The sequence below is a fragment of the Cetorhinus maximus genome, chromosome 20 (assembly GCF_964194155.1).
Source record: "Cetorhinus maximus chromosome 20, sCetMax3.hap1.1, whole genome shotgun sequence".
In the NCBI taxonomy this organism is placed as follows: domain Eukaryota; kingdom Metazoa; phylum Chordata; class Chondrichthyes; order Lamniformes; family Cetorhinidae; genus Cetorhinus; species Cetorhinus maximus.
Genome location: NC_135898.1, coordinates 63,477,357 through 63,495,507, shown reverse-complemented (window position 1 = coordinate 63,495,507; position 18,151 = coordinate 63,477,357). Strand labels below are relative to the sequence as shown.

The window sequence follows — 18,151 nt, the reverse complement described above, 5'->3', positions numbered from 1 at the left end:
ACATCCTCTCACACTATGCTTATTATCTAATATTTCATAGTCCTCCAAGTAGAATATCTGCATTATCCCTATCCTTAGTGAAGACAGAGACAAAATATTCATTGGGAACCCCGCCCACATCTTTAGCATCAGCGCACAAGTTACCATGTACATCTAATAGGCTCTACCCTTTCCTTAGTTATTCTCTATCTCTTAATGTACTGGTAAAACATCTTTGGATTTTCTTTGATTTCATCTGCCAATATTTTTCATATCCTCTCTTTGCTTTCCTAATTACCTTTTTCACTTCATCCCTACAGTCCCTATATTCCTCTTGGCTTTCTACAGTATTCAGCTTTTTGTGACTGTCATAAGCTTTCTTGTTCTGCTTTATCTTACCTTGTATGCTTCTAGATAACCAGGGGCTCTAGATTTGGCAGTACCACCTTATTTCTTCCTGGGGACACGTCTACACTATGCCTATAGAATCTTACTTAAAATGCCTCCCCCTGGTCAGTCATTTCAAGGAGCTGTAACCAATCCATTTTCATCAGATCATCTCTCAGCTTTGTAAAAGCTGTCTTTCCCCAATTTAGAACTTTTACTCCTGTTCTATCTTTATCCTTTTCCTTAATTACATTAAATCTAACTGTATGATGGTCACTATCTCCAAAACAGTCACCCACTGCTACTTCATCCACTTGCCCAGCTTCATTTCCTAATGCTAAATCTAGAATTGCACTCCCTCTCGTTGGGCTTGTTACGTGCTGGCTAAAAAAGTTCTCTTGAATGCAGTTCATGAATTTTGTGCCCTCTGTGCCTATTACACCGTTTGTATCCCAGGCGACATTAGGGTAGATGAAGTCCCCAGCTATTATTGCCCTATTGTTTTTGCACTCAGAAATTTGCCTACATATTTGCTCTTCTATCCCCCTCTCACTATTTGGGGGTCTTTAGTACACTCCTAGTAGTGTGGCTGACCCCATTTTATTTGAGCTCAACCCATATGGCCTCATTTGATGATTTAGTACATAATCCCTCCTCACAGGTACAATTGATTAGTTAACAAATCATGCTACAACCCCACCTTTTTCAGCCCCCTCTCTATCCTGCCTAAAAAAAAGCAGTCATTTTTTCCCCCCTAAGCCAAGTTTCCATTATAGCAATGATATCATGCTGCCATGTCTATCCGTGCCCTCAGCTCATCGTCTTGTTTGCTATACTCCTTGCATTTAACTAAATACCTTTTGACATTACCAAATTCCTGTGCTGTAAACCTTTTAACCTTTGAAGGACAGAAGAAGCAGAGTCACTCGCTAATTTTCTGTCTCCTGCTCTGAATCTGTCCCATCTGAATCTGCCCTCAGGGTCCCATCACCCTGCCAACCGAGGTTAAACCCTCCCAATAACACTAGCAAATCTCCCTGCAAAGACATTCGCCCGTCCTATTCAGGTGTAGACCGTGAGGCTTGTATAATTCCCACCTTCCTCCTTAGCTCTCCGCCAATTATTTTAAATCTATGACCTCTGGTCATCAACCCAGTTACCAGAGGGAATAATTTCTCCCTACTTGTTTATCCAAACACCTCAATTTTGAATACCTCTATTAAATCACCCCTTTAAACCACTCTTCTCTAAGAGAAATAATCCTAGCTCTCTAATCTCTCCGCCTAACCAAAGTCCCACATCCCGGTTAAACCGCCTCTGTATCCTCTCCAATGCCCCGAGATACTTCTCACGAGTGATACCCAGAATTATACACAATACTCCAACTGAGACCTAACCAGTGATTTACAAAAGTTTAACATGACTTGTGTTTGTATTTAACACCTCCACTTATCAAGCCAACCATTCCATATGCTTTAACTGCCTTATCAACTTGCCCTGCCACCTTCAAAGGTTTGCGAATATGAGTCTCCTAGGTTCCTCTGCTTTTGCAGCCCCAATAGCACTATTAGATTATGCCTGCCCTCCATATTATGCCTCCCAAAGTGCAGCACTTCACACATATCTGCATTAAACTGCATCCGCCGTGTACATGCCCATGTCCTTCTGAACACTATCCTTTGCAAATTTCAATATTGCATTCATATATTCATGTCCAGGTAATTTATATACAAGAAAAGCAATGGCCGCAATATCAATCCAGGGGATCCCAGTGCAAACTTCACGAATCAGAAAAGCATCTTTTCACCATTACTCACCACCTGCTAGCCAATTATGTATCAAAGTTGCCACCATCTCTCCAATACCATGAGCTAATTTCTGAACAAGTCTGTTATGTTGTACATTACAGAATATCTTTCAAAAATCCATATGTACACAACATCTATTGCACAAGTTAAAGAGCTGAACCAGGTTAGTCAGACATGATTTACCTTTAATAAATCAGAGCTGGTTGTCCCTTGGTAACCCATGCTTCAAGTGAGAATTAGTTTTGTCCTCGACAATAAATGGGTCAATCTGTTGACCCCAGTTGTGACATTACAAATGCTAATCTTTGTTAATTCAATCAAACAGATTAAGAACTAATACATCAGCCATGTCTAGTCACTGCAGCAATCATAATAAAGAGAGCAGTGGTACCAACGAACATTTTAAATGTTCACGTTTGTTCTTGGCTTTTATCTGCAGGGTCTTTTTCATCTGGGTTTAATAAAAGTTACTGGAATGCTGTACCAAATGTCTCACAATAGTATAAAAACTTAATTGCTGGATTCCCAACTCTTTTTTCCAATTAAAAATGCAGATAAAGAGTCAAGTCTATATAATACTAAAAGGGATGAAAACAAGAGTTGGAGGGAAGACAAAATAAAGCAGATGCAAATTAGGGGCACCTAGTTTAGGTTTTCATGTTTAGGATGACTGCAACAGGTTATCTAGCAACATTCGAGATTAGTGAAATATGTATATTTATAAATCGATAGAATGCTCCCCTCCTTTAAATATTGCTGAGATCAAACTATAATAGTTTCAAGTATTTTTAAAGAGATATAATTCCTTCCAAAGTTTTAAAAATCAGCCTTTGAACACTACTGTAAGTATGAAATTTATTTTCAAAGTTATTCTAAGAGTATATGGGGCATATGATATGATTAAAGGGATAATGCTCAAGAAATTCTGCACAGACAATGGGCTAAATGATCTCTAGGCTAAAAAAATTCTATTTAATGTGCAGTATTTATTTCACATTGCACAATGTACTGAAGAGCACACATGAACAGGCTGAGTAAGAAGCTAATAAACTTCAGTAATACACTATTTACTGGTATACTATATTAACTAACTTCTATCATTAAATGTACAGGATACTATTCACTGCAGGAAAATGGATATTACGTACCTATTCCAGGTCCAGATGAGAATACGAAGTAGCACCAAAACTGTTATCGATATACCGGAGAAAGAGTTGTGGGAGGTTCATGCAGCTATTTCTTTATTTAGCCATTTAACATCACTGACCCAGCTTTAAAAATATTAATCCTATTTCCATCTTGTGTAGAACACAAATTTAAGTTTTCACAGCTGGGCCAAATGGACAAACGGTCACTAAATACTGCTAGAATGCATACCTTAGAAGTGAATTTCAATGATGTTTCTGAATAAGGTGAAACACCTTTAACTCTACCATTGCCCCAGCAGTATTGAGACTCTCTAATAATATTGCTGCTTTGCCTATCCCTCTTCATTAAAACTGACTAAATCCTAATTTCCATTTGGTGACTAGTCACTTCTTTAAAAATTGGTTACAAATATAAATTTCAGAATAATTTCCATGTTAAAGCAGATTATATTCTTTGTTTGGGTCTGAATTCACTTAATTCCATTACAGGCACAATTCAATAATGAGGGAATGGAGAAATGAAACAAACTTCACAAGATTACTGAGTTGTAAAGGTCATTATTATGCAATTTTTCTCATTCACGGGATGTAGAGGTCACTGGCCCTCCCCTACAATACTAGCAAATCTCCCTGCAAGAGCATTCATCCCGATCCTATTCAAGTGCAGGCCGTCCGGCTTGCACAGATCCCGCCTTCCTCCCTAGCTCTTCTGCCAATTATTTCAAATCTATGACCTCTGGTGCTGGTAGACCCATTCTTGAACCACTGCCTTCCACATGGTGAAGATACACCCACAGTGTTATTAGGTAGGGAATTCCTTCATCATTGCTGGGTCAAAATCCTGGAGCGGCAATATATTTCCAAGTCAGAATGCTGTGTGACTTGGAGGGAAAATTGCAGGAGGTGCTCCCGTACACTTATTGTCCTTGCCCTTCTAAACGATAGACATTGTGGTAAGTTGCTGCAGCACACTGAGTGTCAGCGGAGGAGGGAGTGGACGTTGAAGCTGGTGAATGGAGTGCCAATTAAGTGAGCTGCTTTATTCTTGATGGTGTTGAGCTTCTTGGGTGTTGTTGGAACTGCACTCATCCAGGCAAATGGAAAGTATTCTATCAAACTCCTAATTTGTACCTTTTAAATGGCAAAAGGGCTTTGGGAGTCAGGTAGTGAGTTATTCGCTACAGTATACTCAACCTTCCTTCCTTATTCTTATGCAGTTGGTCCAGTTAATTTTCTGGTCAATGGTGACCCCCAGGATGTTAATGGTGATAGATTTGGCGATGGTAATGCCATTGAATATCAAGGAGAGGTGCAGATGGGACACTCTTGCTGTAGATCAGGGGCACCCAAAATGTGGACTGAGATGCTCAGTGGGGTCTTGAGACAAAATTGGGAAGTTGCAGGTTCCGAGGCTGCAATGGCAGTCATGGAGCTCCATCTGAGAGTGTTAACAGCTGCGAGGCCCCTCTAAATCCTCGCATTTTTTCAAAATCATGGGCTTGGCCAACTGGCTGATCTTTGAGGCCCAATTCAAGTTATAAAAAATGTCAGTGAAAAGGTAGGTGCTAATTATTTAAAAACCCTGCAGTACCATCAGCCCCCTGCCCTCACAGTTCGACACCACCCCCCCTCAGTTCCCTCTCCCCTCCATTCCCCACCCTCTAATGGCTCTCTTCTTCCCTCCAAAGCACAGGCTCACATTGAGGTCACAAATTTTCAAGCCTCAAAATGGGGTCACAGTGGGAAAAGGTCATTGCCTGATACCTGTGTGCCACAAATATCACTTGCCACTTATCAGTCCAAGTCTCATATGTTGTCCAGGTCTTGTGGGGAGGCACAAGGCTGCTTCATTATTTGAGGAGTTACAAGTCGAACTGAACACTGTACAATCATCAGCAAACATCCCCACTTCTGACCTTATGATGGAGGGCAGTTATGAAAATGATTGAGCTTAAGACACTCCTGGTGAACTCTTGCAGGTAAGATTATTGGCTTCCAATAACTATCCTTTGTGGTAGACATGACACCATTGGAAGGTCTTCCTTCCAATTCCCATTTACTTCAAATTTACTACAGTTCGAGGTCAAAGATATCTTTCTTGTGTTGGTGTTCTCACCATGCTCCACTAGCCCAATTCCACATCCTTCAGGATCAACCTGATTAATAGTGGTGCTACTGAGCCACTCGAACACTGAAGTTCCCCATCGCAAGTATGTTCTGTGCCCTTGCTACCCTCAGTGCTTCTTCAAAGTAGTCTTCAACATGAAAGAATACTGAATCATCATCTAAGGGAGGGTGGTAGTTGATGATCAGCCGATTTCCTCATCTATGCTTGACCTGATGCCATGAAACTTCAGAGTCCGGAGTCAATGTCGAGGGTTCCCAGGGTCACTCCATCCCAATAGTATATTACTGCACTGTCACTGCTGGTGAGGATGGAGGAGGAGCCTGGGACAGTGGATGAAAAGTATGATTCCGAGGGTATGACTATCAATAGGTGCTTGACTAGTCTATAGGACAGCTCTCCCAAACAGGTCCCCAGACATTAGCAAGGAGGACCATGCATTGTCGACTGAGTTTGCCAGGCCTTTGTCATATTCCATGCCTGGGGAAATGCTGAGTGTCCCGTCCAGTTATAATCTTATTGCTCCTTACAGCCGAGTGTATACAAGTGCATCTGTGTGGACACGAGTGATTTGCCATGCCATTTCAGGGCAATTAAAAGTAAATTATACTGCTGTGGGTCTGAATTAACATATAGGCACAAATGGATAAGGATGGCATATTTACTTTCCAAAAGGACATTCATGAACCACATAGGGCTTTACAAGAATTATGCAATTTCATAGTTACCATTACTGATCCTAGCTCTTAATCAAATTTAAATTCCCCAGCCATAGTAGAATTTGAACTCTATTACCATAACCACTATGCTACCCATGCCCAGTTTTTCAATCTTCCTCCAAAGTCAGGAGGGGGACTATGGAGGTCAGTAATCACTTCTTAACTTGTCCAAAGCTATGAAAAAAATTATGGAAGCCTATACCACTAGATGAGGTGATTCTTAGTATTGTAGGGGAGGTTGGGGAGTGCAGGGAGGGAACTGGGGATAACCTTTGGAGGTGGATCTCTAGCAGCAGTACAAATATATATCAAGCAGTGCCTGTGAGATGAAGTCAAATTGATTAGGGCAGTGTTCCTACACAAGTATGATTAACAATGTCACTTAAACATCATACAGTTCATGCGTCTACCATGGCAATTCTTCACAGGGCAGGCAGGTTTCATCTCATCCAAACATGCTCGATTATTGTGGGAGGAGAAAGGGAGGACACCAGAGAGTACCACAGCAGGAATCCAAGGCAAATTTTCTTTACTTATCCCAGGCGTGTTGAATCTATCACTGACAATCACTCCAGCTCAGATCAGCTAATTCAATGACTGGAAATCAGGTATTTCTGAATGGCTGAGTTACTAACTGAATAAACTCATCAAGCCATCGTAGGAGCTTAGAACATTCTAATATGTGGAGAGTTCATTTGTTAAAAATTTAAAATAAATGCTCTTAAATGCACTTTTCACATCAAAACGTTTCAAGGGACTATCTACAATAATATCTGGTTTGAAGTGGCGTCCCCATGAAACCAAACATAACAACCAAGCTTTACCAGCAGCATCATGTGAACAACCATGAAGTAAATAATCAATTTGTTACTGACACTGATTGAAAGACTTGCATTTATATAATGCTCTTCATGAGTGAACAACGTCCCAAGCACTTTACAAAGTACAGATACAGTGTCTCAAATCCAGCTGTCTAAAAACTGGAATTGTTCGAAAACTGAACACTTTTATAAATGTTCCATTCAAAGTTAATATGAGTAAAAATTTTTTTAAATTATCTGGACAATTCAGCTAAGCGCTGCATTGGTGCGGTAGGCTCCAGACTAGTTTATCAGTTTTGCTGCTTTGTGTGCCACACTAATCCATGGTCCAGCGACCCTTGACCCCCACCCAACACAGCTTGACCCAAATAGCCCATTGCCCAAACTGCCCAACCAAAATCTGGCAATTTCCATAATCCACATTGCTTCAATCCCCAAGGTAAATTGCAGGTATTGTTGTAACATAGTAAGAAGCCATTTTCATGCACAGCAAGGTCCCACAAATAGCAATGAGATAGTTACCACATAATCTGTTGCCCTGATGTTGCATAAATATTGGCCAATACACTGGGGAGAACTTCCCAGATTTCTTCAAAACAATGCCATGGTACCATTGACATCCACCTGAGGTAGGTAGGGCCTAGGTTTAATGTTTTATTGAAAAGACTGATTTGCTTGCATGGATCACAGCACTACATAAATATGCTAGTGCCACAGCTATCATGATAAGGAGGGTTCTTGCAGCTGCTGACAGCACAATGAAAATGCTCTCAATGTGGTGGACTTATGTTGTTCTATAGTTCAAGCAATTTATTATTCCCTGCTGTACCAAAGATATCACCAGCTGGGGTGCATAAACCCTTCCACCTTCCCCATCTCCTTTAAAGACCCCCTTCAAAATCCATCCCTTTGACCAAGCTTTTGGTCTCTCCCATAGCTTGGATCTATTTTTATCTGATTAGGTCTCTAATGTGCCTTGGAATGTTCTTAACATGAAAAGGTACAATACTATTGCTAAAATTAATCAAAAAAACTGTGTTAAAGCTTCCTCCTGCTGAGTGCTAATGGCTGACAAGTACTTGGCCAGATAGCTGTCTCACCTATTTGGAATAAATTCTTCTGCCCATATTAACAAACTATTATAATCATTGTTGATAATAAATATATTACATTTGACCTCATGTTTAAACTCAATCAAGTTCAAATAAATATCTCTTACACATCGTATATCCACTCTCCAATTCTGATTTGCTCTTTTTATTAAAAGCTGACATACGATAATATTATATCAAAATCCATCCATTGTAACATTATGATAAGAGTACCTGCAGGTAATGTGAACGTCACCAGATCAGTGAGGAAGTAACAGGCAAAGTCTCCCTTGCGTTGATGGAGGGATGCAGCTATCTCACGACGTATCTGTTCAGTGAGCTCTGGGCATACCATAGCAGGTATACACTTGGCAGCTTGTTGAGACACCTATATAGTGAAAGAAGCAGAATAAAAGTACTATACATTCACAAAATATTTATAAAAATTGAAACTGAATGTAATAATGATATATATATATCTCCAAGAATTTCCAAAAAACATTCCCTTTTTCTCATTAAGATAAAAGCAAAAAACTGCAGATGCTGGAAATCCAAAACAAAAAAGTACCTGAAAAAACTCAGCAGGTCTGGCAGCATCTGCGGCGAGGAGCACAGTTAACGTTTCAAGTCCAAATGACCCTTCAACAGAACAGTAAAAATAGAAGAGAGGTGAAATATAAGCTGGTTTAAGTGGCGCGGGGGGGGGGGGGGGGGGGGGGGGGGGGGGAAGAGAGAGAGAGAGAGAGAGAGAGAGAGAGAGAGAGAGAGAGAGAGAAGAGACAAGAGGAGCTGGATAGAGGGCCAGTGATAGGTGGAGATAACCAAAAGATGTCACAGACAAAAGGACAAAGAGGTGTTGAAGGTGGTGATATTATCTAAAGGAATGTGCTAATTATGGGTAGAAAGCAGGACGAGCAAGGTACAGATAGCCCTAGTGGGGTTGGGGAGAAGGGATAGAAATAGGCTGAAAGGTAGAGATATAACAATGGATGGAAATACACTTAAAAATAATGGAAGTAGGTGGGAAAAGAAAAATCTATATAAATTATTGGAAAAAACAAAAAGGAGGGGGGGGAATCGGAAAGGGGGTGGGGATGGAGGAGAGAGTTCATGATCTAAAATTGTTGAACTCGATATTCAGTCCGGAAGGCTGTAAAGTGCCTAGTTGGAAGATGAGGTGCTGTTCCTCCAGTTTGCGTTGAGCTTCACTGGAACAATGCAGCAAGCCAAGGACGGACATGTGGACATGAGAGCAGGGTGGAGTGTTGAAATGGCAAGTGACAGGGAGGTCTGGGTAGTGTCCGTCCGAAAGCATTACCCAGGCCTCCCTGTCGCTTGCCATTTCAACACTCCACCCTGCTCTCATACCCACATGTCCGTCCTTGGCTTGCTGCATTGTTCCAGTGAAGCTCAACGCAAACTGGAGGAACAACACCTCATCTTCCGACTAGGCACTTTACAGCCTTCCGGACTGAATAACGAGTTCAACAATTTTAGATCATGAACTCTCTCCTCCATCCCCACCCTCTTTCCGATTTTCCCCCTCCTTTTTGTTTTTTCCAATAATTTATATAGATTTTTTCTTTTCCCACCTACATCCATTATTTTTAAGTGCATTTCCATCCATTGTTTTATCTCTACCTTTTAGCCTATTTCGATCCCTTCCCCCCACCCCATCCCCACCCCAACTAGGGCTATCTGTACCTTGCTCGTCCTGCTTTCTACCCTTAATTAGCACATTCCTTTAGATATCACCACCTTCAACACCTCTTTGTCCTTTTGTCTGTGATATCTTTTGGTTATCTTCTCCTATTACTGACCCTCTATCCAGCTCCTCTTGTCCCTTAAACGAGCTTATATTTCACCTCTCTTCTATTTTTACTTAGTTCTGTTGAAGGGTCATTCGGACTTGAAACGTTAACTGTGCTCTTCTCTGCAGATGCTGCCAGACCTTCTGAGTTTTTCCAGGTATTTTTGTTTTTCCTTTTTCTCATTGTTTAGATTACAAATGTAATCAGAGGACAAATTTAAGCGTTTTCTATAGGAGGTAAAAGCATTACACCATCATTCTCCACAATTAGTCTTTCACCTTCATTGGCTGTGCTTCTTTTACAAACTATTTTGAATGCTTAATAAAGAACACTGCATTATCTTGGCATGAAAACACTCCAGGGGTACATACAAGTGAGAACAATGAAAACAAAATTCAAATGTTCAGTAAAATGATTTTCTTTTGGTGGAATTCAAATGAAAGATGCTTTGGGTTTGGTGGAGCCAACACAAGCTGGACATGATTACTCATTGTACTCAAGATTCCTGTGCTGAGCCCCGTTGTTTTTTTAATATACTTGTTCATGGGATGTGGGCGTCGCAAGTAAGGCCAAATTTGTTGCTCATCCCTAACTGCCCTTGAGATGGTGGTGGCGAGCCACCTCCTTAAATGGCTGAAGTCTGTTTGGCGAAAGTACACCTACAGTCCTGTTAGGTAGGGAGTTCCAGGGTTTTGACCCAGTGACAGCAATTATAGTTTCAAATCAGGATGGTGTAGGGCTTGGAGGGGAACTTACAGGTGGTGGTGGTGCTCCCTCGCATCTGCTGCCCTTATTCTTCTAGGTGGTGGAGGTCGCAGGTTTGGAAGGCGCTGTCTATGGAGGCTTGGCGAGTTGCTGCAGCACATTTTGTGTACGGTACACACCACTACCACTGCGCCAGTAGTAGAGGGAGTTGATGTTTAATGTAGTGGATGGGGCAGCAGTCAACTGGGCTGCTTTGTCCTAAATGGTGTTTAGCTTTTTGGGTGCTATTGAAACCGCATTCATCCAGCCAAGGCTATTCCATCACACTCCTGACTTGTCCCTTGCAGATGGTGGACAGTTACTCGCCTCAGACTCCCCAGTCTCTGGCTTGCTCTTGTAGCCAGAGTATTTATATGGCTGGTTCAGTTCAGTTTCTGGTCAATGGCAATCCCCAGGATGTTGATAGTGAGAGAGATTCGGTGAAGAAGGTATGAATGCCAGTGAACGTCAAAGGAAGATGGCTAAATTCTCTGTTAGATATGGTCATCGTCTGAATGTTGCCCCTATGCAGCAAAACCTGGGCAAGGGCTGCTTCAGTATCACAGGAGTTGCAAATGGTGAACATCGTGCAATCATCAGTGAACAACCCCACTTTTGACCTTATGATGGAGAGAAGGTCATTGATGAAGAAGTTGAAGATGGTTGCACCAAGTACACTTCCCTGAGGAACTCCTGCGGTGATGTCCTGGGACTGAGATGATTGACCTCCAACAACCACAACCATTTCCCTTGGTGGTAGATATGACTCCAGCCAACAGAGTTTTCCCCCAATTCCCATTGACGTGGAGTGAATGAAATTGGTTCAAGACTGGCATCTGTAATGCATGGGACCTCAGGAAGAGGCTGAGATGGATCAGCCACTCAGCATTTCTGGCTGAAGATGGCTGCAAATGCGTCAACCTTCTCTTTTGCATGTGTGCTGGGCTCCCCCACCATTAAGGATGGAATTATTTGTGGAGCTTCCTCCAATTAGTGGTTTGATTGTCCACCACCATTTACAAATGGATACAACAGGACTGCAGAGCTTTGATCTGATCTTTGTTTATCACATGCTGCTTTCGCTGTTTAGCACGCAAGTTGACAGTTTTTTTTAAGGTATGCCTGGTGCTGCTCCTGGCATGCCTTCCTGAACTTTTCACTGAAGCAGGGTTGATCCCCTCGCTTGACGGTTATGGTTGAATGAGGGATATGCTGGGCCATTAGGTTACAGATTATGGTTGAATATAATTCTGTTGCTGATGGCCCATAACAGCTCATGGATGCCCAGTTTTGAGCTTCTAGATCTGTTCTGAATATATCCCATTTAGCATGGTGGTAGTGCTATACAACATGGTGGAAGGTATGCCCAGTGTGAAGATTGGGCTTCATCTTCACAAGGGCTGTGTGGTGGTCACTCCTACTATACTGTCACGGGCAGATGCATCTGCAACAGGTCGATTGGCAAGGAAAAGGTCTAGTAGGTTTTCCCTTCACCACCTGCCACTGGCCGAGTCTGGCAGATAAGTCCTTTAGGACTTGGCCAACACAGTCAGTAGTGATGCTACCAAGCCACTCTTGATGATGGGCATTGAAGTCTCTCACCGAGTAAATTGTGTGGCGTTTGCACACTCAGTACTCCCCCCACCCTAACCACTCCCCAAGTGGTGTGAAACATTGTACAGATTAATCAACCGAGGAAGGACAGGTGGTGGCAATCAGCAGGTTTCCTTACCCTTGTTTGACCCAATGCCATGAGGCTTCATGGGGTGCAGAGTCAATATTGAGGACTGCCAGGTCAAGTCCCTCCTGGCTGTATATATTGTGCCGCCACCTCTGGCGGTCTACCCTGCCAGTGGGACACGACATATCCAGGGATGGTGATGTCTGGGAAATTAATTATAAACAATGATTCCATGATAACAATTATGTCAGGCTGATATTTGACCAGTCTAAGAGACAAGCTCTCCCAATTTTGGCACAAGCCTCCAGATGTTACTATGGAGGACTTTGCAGGATCAGCATGGTGGGAGTGTGCCATTGTTGTTTCCAATGCCTAAGTTGATGCAAGGTTGTCAGTCTTGTTTTATTCCTTTGACTTTTCTGTAGTGGTTTTGTATAAAGGAGTGGCTTGTATGCCCTTTCAGAGGGTGGTTAAGAGTCAACCACATTGCCGTGGGCCTGGAGTCTCACGTAGGCTGGACTAAGAAAGGACCGCAGATTTCCTTCCTTAAAGGATAATAGTGAACTAGATTTTTTTTTTAAATGACAATTGATGATAGTTTCATGGCACTATAATTGAAACAAGCTTCAATTTCAGATTTATTAATTGGATTTAAATTCCACCAGCTGCCATTGTGGGATATGAACTTGTGTTCTCAGGACCTTAGCCTAGGCCTCTGGATTACTAGTTCAGTGACATTATCACTACGCCACCATCATTCATTATATATACATATATGTATCCAAGTGTAGTGAGGTATGTTAAGTAGAGACAGCCACTTTGGATTTTAACTAGTCCCCTCACTATTTTTGAATTACAAAAATCTCTTTTGTACTTACTATATTAGGCTTAATCTCAAACTGCAAGGACTCATTTGACATCAACCCGCAGCTTTCCTAAACAGAAATAAAAGAAAAAAAATAATAGAACTATTAGGCTAACTCACCTCTGTCAACAAAATTGCCAACATGTCCTGTCTCTGAAAACGGATAGCAAGGTGTACAAGGGTGTAACCTACATCAAAAGCTGAAGGACGATTCAACAGGCGTACTTCATCTGATACAAGTTGCCGAGCAATGTCACTTCCAGATGACTTGTAAGCTTCTACTGCAGCCAGATCCCCTTCTACTACTCCTGCAGGACACAAGAGCATGCTTGATTCAAATTACCTATTTCAATACTGCTATCTAGTACAACAGTTTAATATAATCAGAGGGCTTAGAACACAGGACATGACCAAGTGAATATTGCAAAGATTAGAAATCACTCAAAAATATAAACACTTTACACCTATTGAAAGTTGTTCTTCTGCAATTTTTTCATACTTGCTTTCATAGGGCTTCAATAGCTTTTTGCATAAAATAAAATTGTTTGAAAAGTAAAAAATCCATTTTCAAATATGAAATTCTGCTGAGAAAATGCAGCATAAGAAGGCATATTAGACAGCAAATCAGATGTTTACAGTAATTTACCAAACTCTAGAATGGGGGTAATAAACAGTGGAAAAAGCTTCCAGCTTAAACCTTCAAAAAATTACAGGAAATCTCAGGGCACATACAGATTTAATTATGGTCAAGTCTGTGGATGGGTATGGTGCACTTACAGATTACCTAAAATTCAAGCAAAATTTGTACTACAGTTTCAGCTATGATCGGTTGCTTTTCAACAAAGTTCTGCCTGTAGCTCTTAAGCATCAGGTACTAAATTAGGATTTTTACATTTCATAACAGGGAAGCGAGGGGGATAAAAAGCAATTTCAACATATTAACGCAAACATACCCTATCAGGGTACACAATATTTCGGAAAGGCAGACAGAATGGCAAAGGAGGTGGGGTAGCCCTTATGGTAAAGGATAACATAGGGGCATTACGGCACGGATCTGGCCTCTGGAGATCATGAATTAGAATCAGTATGGGTGGAGATTTGGAATAGCAATAGTCGGAAAACACTGGTGGGAGCAGTTTATAGGCCCCCCGAACAGTAGTTATACCAGTGGACAGAGCATTAAAAAATAAATTATTGGAGCCTACAGTAACAAAGGCATTGTAATAATTGTGACAGACTTTTATCTTCATATAGACTGCGACAATCAAATTGGCAAGAATGGTCTAGAAACTGAGTGCAGAATGTTTTTATGACGGTTTCTTGGAGCAGTACATAGTGGAACCAACTAGGGGTAAAGCTAGCTTAGATCTATCATTGTGTAATGAAGCAGGTTTAGTTAGTAATGTCATAGTAAAAGATCCAGTGGGAAACAGTTAACAAGGAAGTGAATGGTGTTACGGTAAGTTTAAAAGTGACATAATTCAATAGCAAACAAAAATCTTTAGTAAAAGTCAGCTTGAAAAATTATTTTTTAAATTCAAGAGTTGGAAGCAAACAAAACACTGAATAGTTAAAACTTCACCTGAACTAGCCGCCCCCCTCTTGGAAAACTAAAAACAATTTAATACACCCATCTCAATTTCAAGTCATAACCATCATAATTAACAATAGTCAAGACAAGTCACTTCACACATCTGATAATTTATGGAACTTAAACTGTGTGTGGGGTGTGAAGTCTAACAAAAATTCCCAAGTGACTGCAATGCCAGTTTCCAGTTCCCATTCCAGTTGAGGACACTCCACATAACCATCTACACACTGTCTGGTCAATGTATTAAGTGTGTCAGGTATCACAGTTCCTGTTTCAGCTACTGCCATAATCAATATGCGCATCACCTAATAATGATCTGTTCACTTGACAGGTTACACTGTTTACTTTTTGAAAACTTTTAATTGTTTCTGTTAAGTTTTTTAAAAATGGCACTCATTGCAAATCTCTCGTGTAATATATACATATACACAAACATATATAAAAAATACATATGCAGATACATCAGTAGCCTCATCCTAAACTTAACTTTAATAGACTGTGCCACGATGTGATGCATGTACAATATTTATCATTCCTGTGGATGAGAATTCCTAACGTACATTAGGTGAATTTGCCACACAAACACCATGTATGCTTTGGCACTATCAAAAAATTGCTCTCCACGATTACATTTCTAGCTTGCATACTTGGCACGATAAAAAGTATGTAGGACCTGTGCTACTCATTAATTATTTAAGAAACAGTTACAAACATGCAAGCAATGTTTGTGCTCATTGTAGGTAATAAACTTAAACAAAGACAAGATCAATTCTTTTAAAGAGTATCCTTTTTTTGGGGGGGGTAAAATGTGGCAGGAGGCAAAGCCAGAAATATTAATCACTTCAAATTCCACCAGTTTTCTCTCAAGACAAAATAAATACTTTTACAAAGCTGCTTTCCATGTTCTATTAGAATAAGAGTTTTCAACTCCAGTGGGTGTTGTCATGGAAGAGACACAACAGGGGATAAAAGAGAGTGTAATGAGTAACATGAAAAGTCTACTTCACTTAGGGTGGGACGTCCCAAAGCAAATAAGTCTCAGGAGGGGATTGAGATGTTGAGGTAGGCTCAGCCTGCAAACCTTGCAATGAGTATTTAAGAACTGTCCAATTTCTGCTTTGGGTGGGAGGGGAAGAAATTAATTTGTTCTCAACCTGATTTCTATCGCAACTGTAATGACACAGCAATTGGTAAAGACCGAGTTATTTAAAATCCCAGAGAAACTTTACGCAACTGCCATAACCTATATTTTCAATTGGCATGTTTGAGATGCAACTCTGAATTCAGAAATGAAACCACCAAGCCTCCAGAGGTTTTTTATATAAATTAAACATTTATTAATTTTATAAGGTATTAAACACATACATATCTACAAACTACTACCACAATAACTATTAAACAAATCCCCAAATGAATCACTCCTAAAATCTTCACCAAGGCAACAATAAGCCATAGAATTTAAAGAGACACCAGGCAAAGCACATTTTATCTTATGAATTCAAAATGAGGTTCCTTTCAATTTGTTTCCTTTGCAGACAACTGTAGTCTTACAGGCGCTTAGTTCTCACATGCCTCTAACTTCCACACACAAAACTCTTCTGTGTATACCTGGCCTTCCCTTAGAATGCAAATTCTCGTATCACCAGGCCCTTTGAACTCCACCTTTTCTAACAATAAAACCCATTTCATAGTACCAATTTTATTAGTAATATAAACATATTGCTTGGTGTCTCCTAGCTAGGTGCAAGATTTCACCCCAGTCTTTGAATGGTTTATTCAACAAAATGCAAATGTGCCCTTTACCTTACTGTTTACATCTCAAAACTACTATACATCAAAGCACCCAGGCTAGTTGGCTTTAATCCAATTAACACACACACATATACACACACACACACACACACACTCAGACCCTACTATAAGTCCAATTTAAAATAATTTCCAAACATTACAGACATTAATATATCTTCATGACACAAGGGAGAAAGGTAACAGGGAGGGTGGCAATACAGAAGTCTAGTTTCAATCTTTGGGGGTGGGGAGGTGGCAAAAGTTATAGTTGGTGGATTTCGACTGCCTCAGTGGTTGGGTGAACCCAGCCTCCAATTTCTATCTCAATTGAGGGAACATCATTGGGAAACTGTTTCGGCATCCGATTGAAGGTTTGTGCTATTTATTTGCCTTCGTGGAGATGTTCTGAGGGTCATCAATAACATTTCATTTATTTTGCACAGTTGGACAATTTTACTGCTTTTCCTGTAGGGTATTGTGGAATCCCAATGTTTCTAAGAGCTTGCAGACTTGTTCTTTGGCACTTCATTAAGGGTATAACAGCACCATCTTTAATGAAGCAACATTCAGCTGCAGTTGAGCACGGATCTCTTTCACCCATTTACCAAAGTGTAATCTTTTTCTGTCCTCCATTTTTCCCATCATGCAATGCTATACTATGTAGCTTTATGCTCCCAGTGCCATTAACAGCTTATACCTTTGCAAAACTGTAACAACAGTGTTTCTAATCTACTATCCATTGGTTTGGTTATATTCAGTCTTGCAGCCTCTCAATACAACTGCAAAATCTGAGTTGCAAGTACTAGCCTTATATTTCGCGCCCATTAAAAATTTGTACTTTATACTCGAATTTACATAAAAAGCTTACGACTGAAGGAATTAGTTTTCACTTATGGCTTTATTTGTTTTTTTCCAGATTTCCTAGAAGTCAGTATCTTCAAACAGGGCTAAGTGCATTTGTATGAATATCCTCCTAGAGAGTTGCCACAACAGTATCTGCTTTTTTTGAACTAGAGGTAATAAGATAAAAGGTAAACAAAAGGGTCACCACAGGAATCCACAGCCAACATTACTAGAGAATATTAATTTAACTAGTTAAATAGAACAATTGGATTGGCTCAATGAAACACAATGATGACAAGAGATCAAATATAGCAACTTTAAATCCTAGACTGAAGGAACTAATCAGTTTTACATCAAGTTTTCAGCTACACGGTTCCACCATGGTTTGCAGACTACCAAGAAGTCAAGGGGATATCATGAGGCCCAGAAAGCCACCAGAGCAATTAGCCAAAAACACCATTTAACATTTTCAGTGGACGGTTAGGACATCTATATCAGCACGTCATTACCAAAGTTTGCTATATATTGCAGAATATTGCCTCATGTGGAACCTACATGAGATGGTACATGATTATAACAGTGGGCTATAGAAAAAACTCATAAAACAAAGGGTACAACTCTAACGGGGTGTAGGAGCAGAGGGACCTGAAGATGGCAGAGCAGGCTTAGAGCATGGTTAAAGCATATGGGATCTTGGGCTTTACTGATAGGGGCATACGGTACAAAAGAAAGGAAGTTATGATAACC

At 40.6% G+C, this 18,151-nt stretch overlaps 1 protein-coding gene across 2 annotated transcripts in view; it reads right to left on the bottom strand.

Annotated features, from left to right (window-relative positions):
- LOC144694437 (ubiquitin thioesterase ZRANB1) overlaps positions 1-18,151 on the bottom strand; it is a 92,590-nt gene that overhangs the window by 52,691 nt on the left and 21,748 nt on the right. Inside the window, exons 3-5 of one of the 2 annotated variants that reach the window (XM_078564849.1) lie at positions 13,372-13,487; positions 13,193-13,249; positions 8,313-8,466 (exon numbers count right to left, since the gene is read on the bottom strand). In XM_078564849.1, coding sequence (XP_078420975.1) covers positions 8,313-8,466; positions 13,193-13,249; positions 13,372-13,487 — 327 coding nt within the window. Of the gene's footprint in view, positions 1-8,312; positions 8,467-13,192; positions 13,250-13,299; positions 13,488-18,151 lie in introns of both variants that reach the window. The other variant, XM_078564848.1, reaches the window with a different exon arrangement.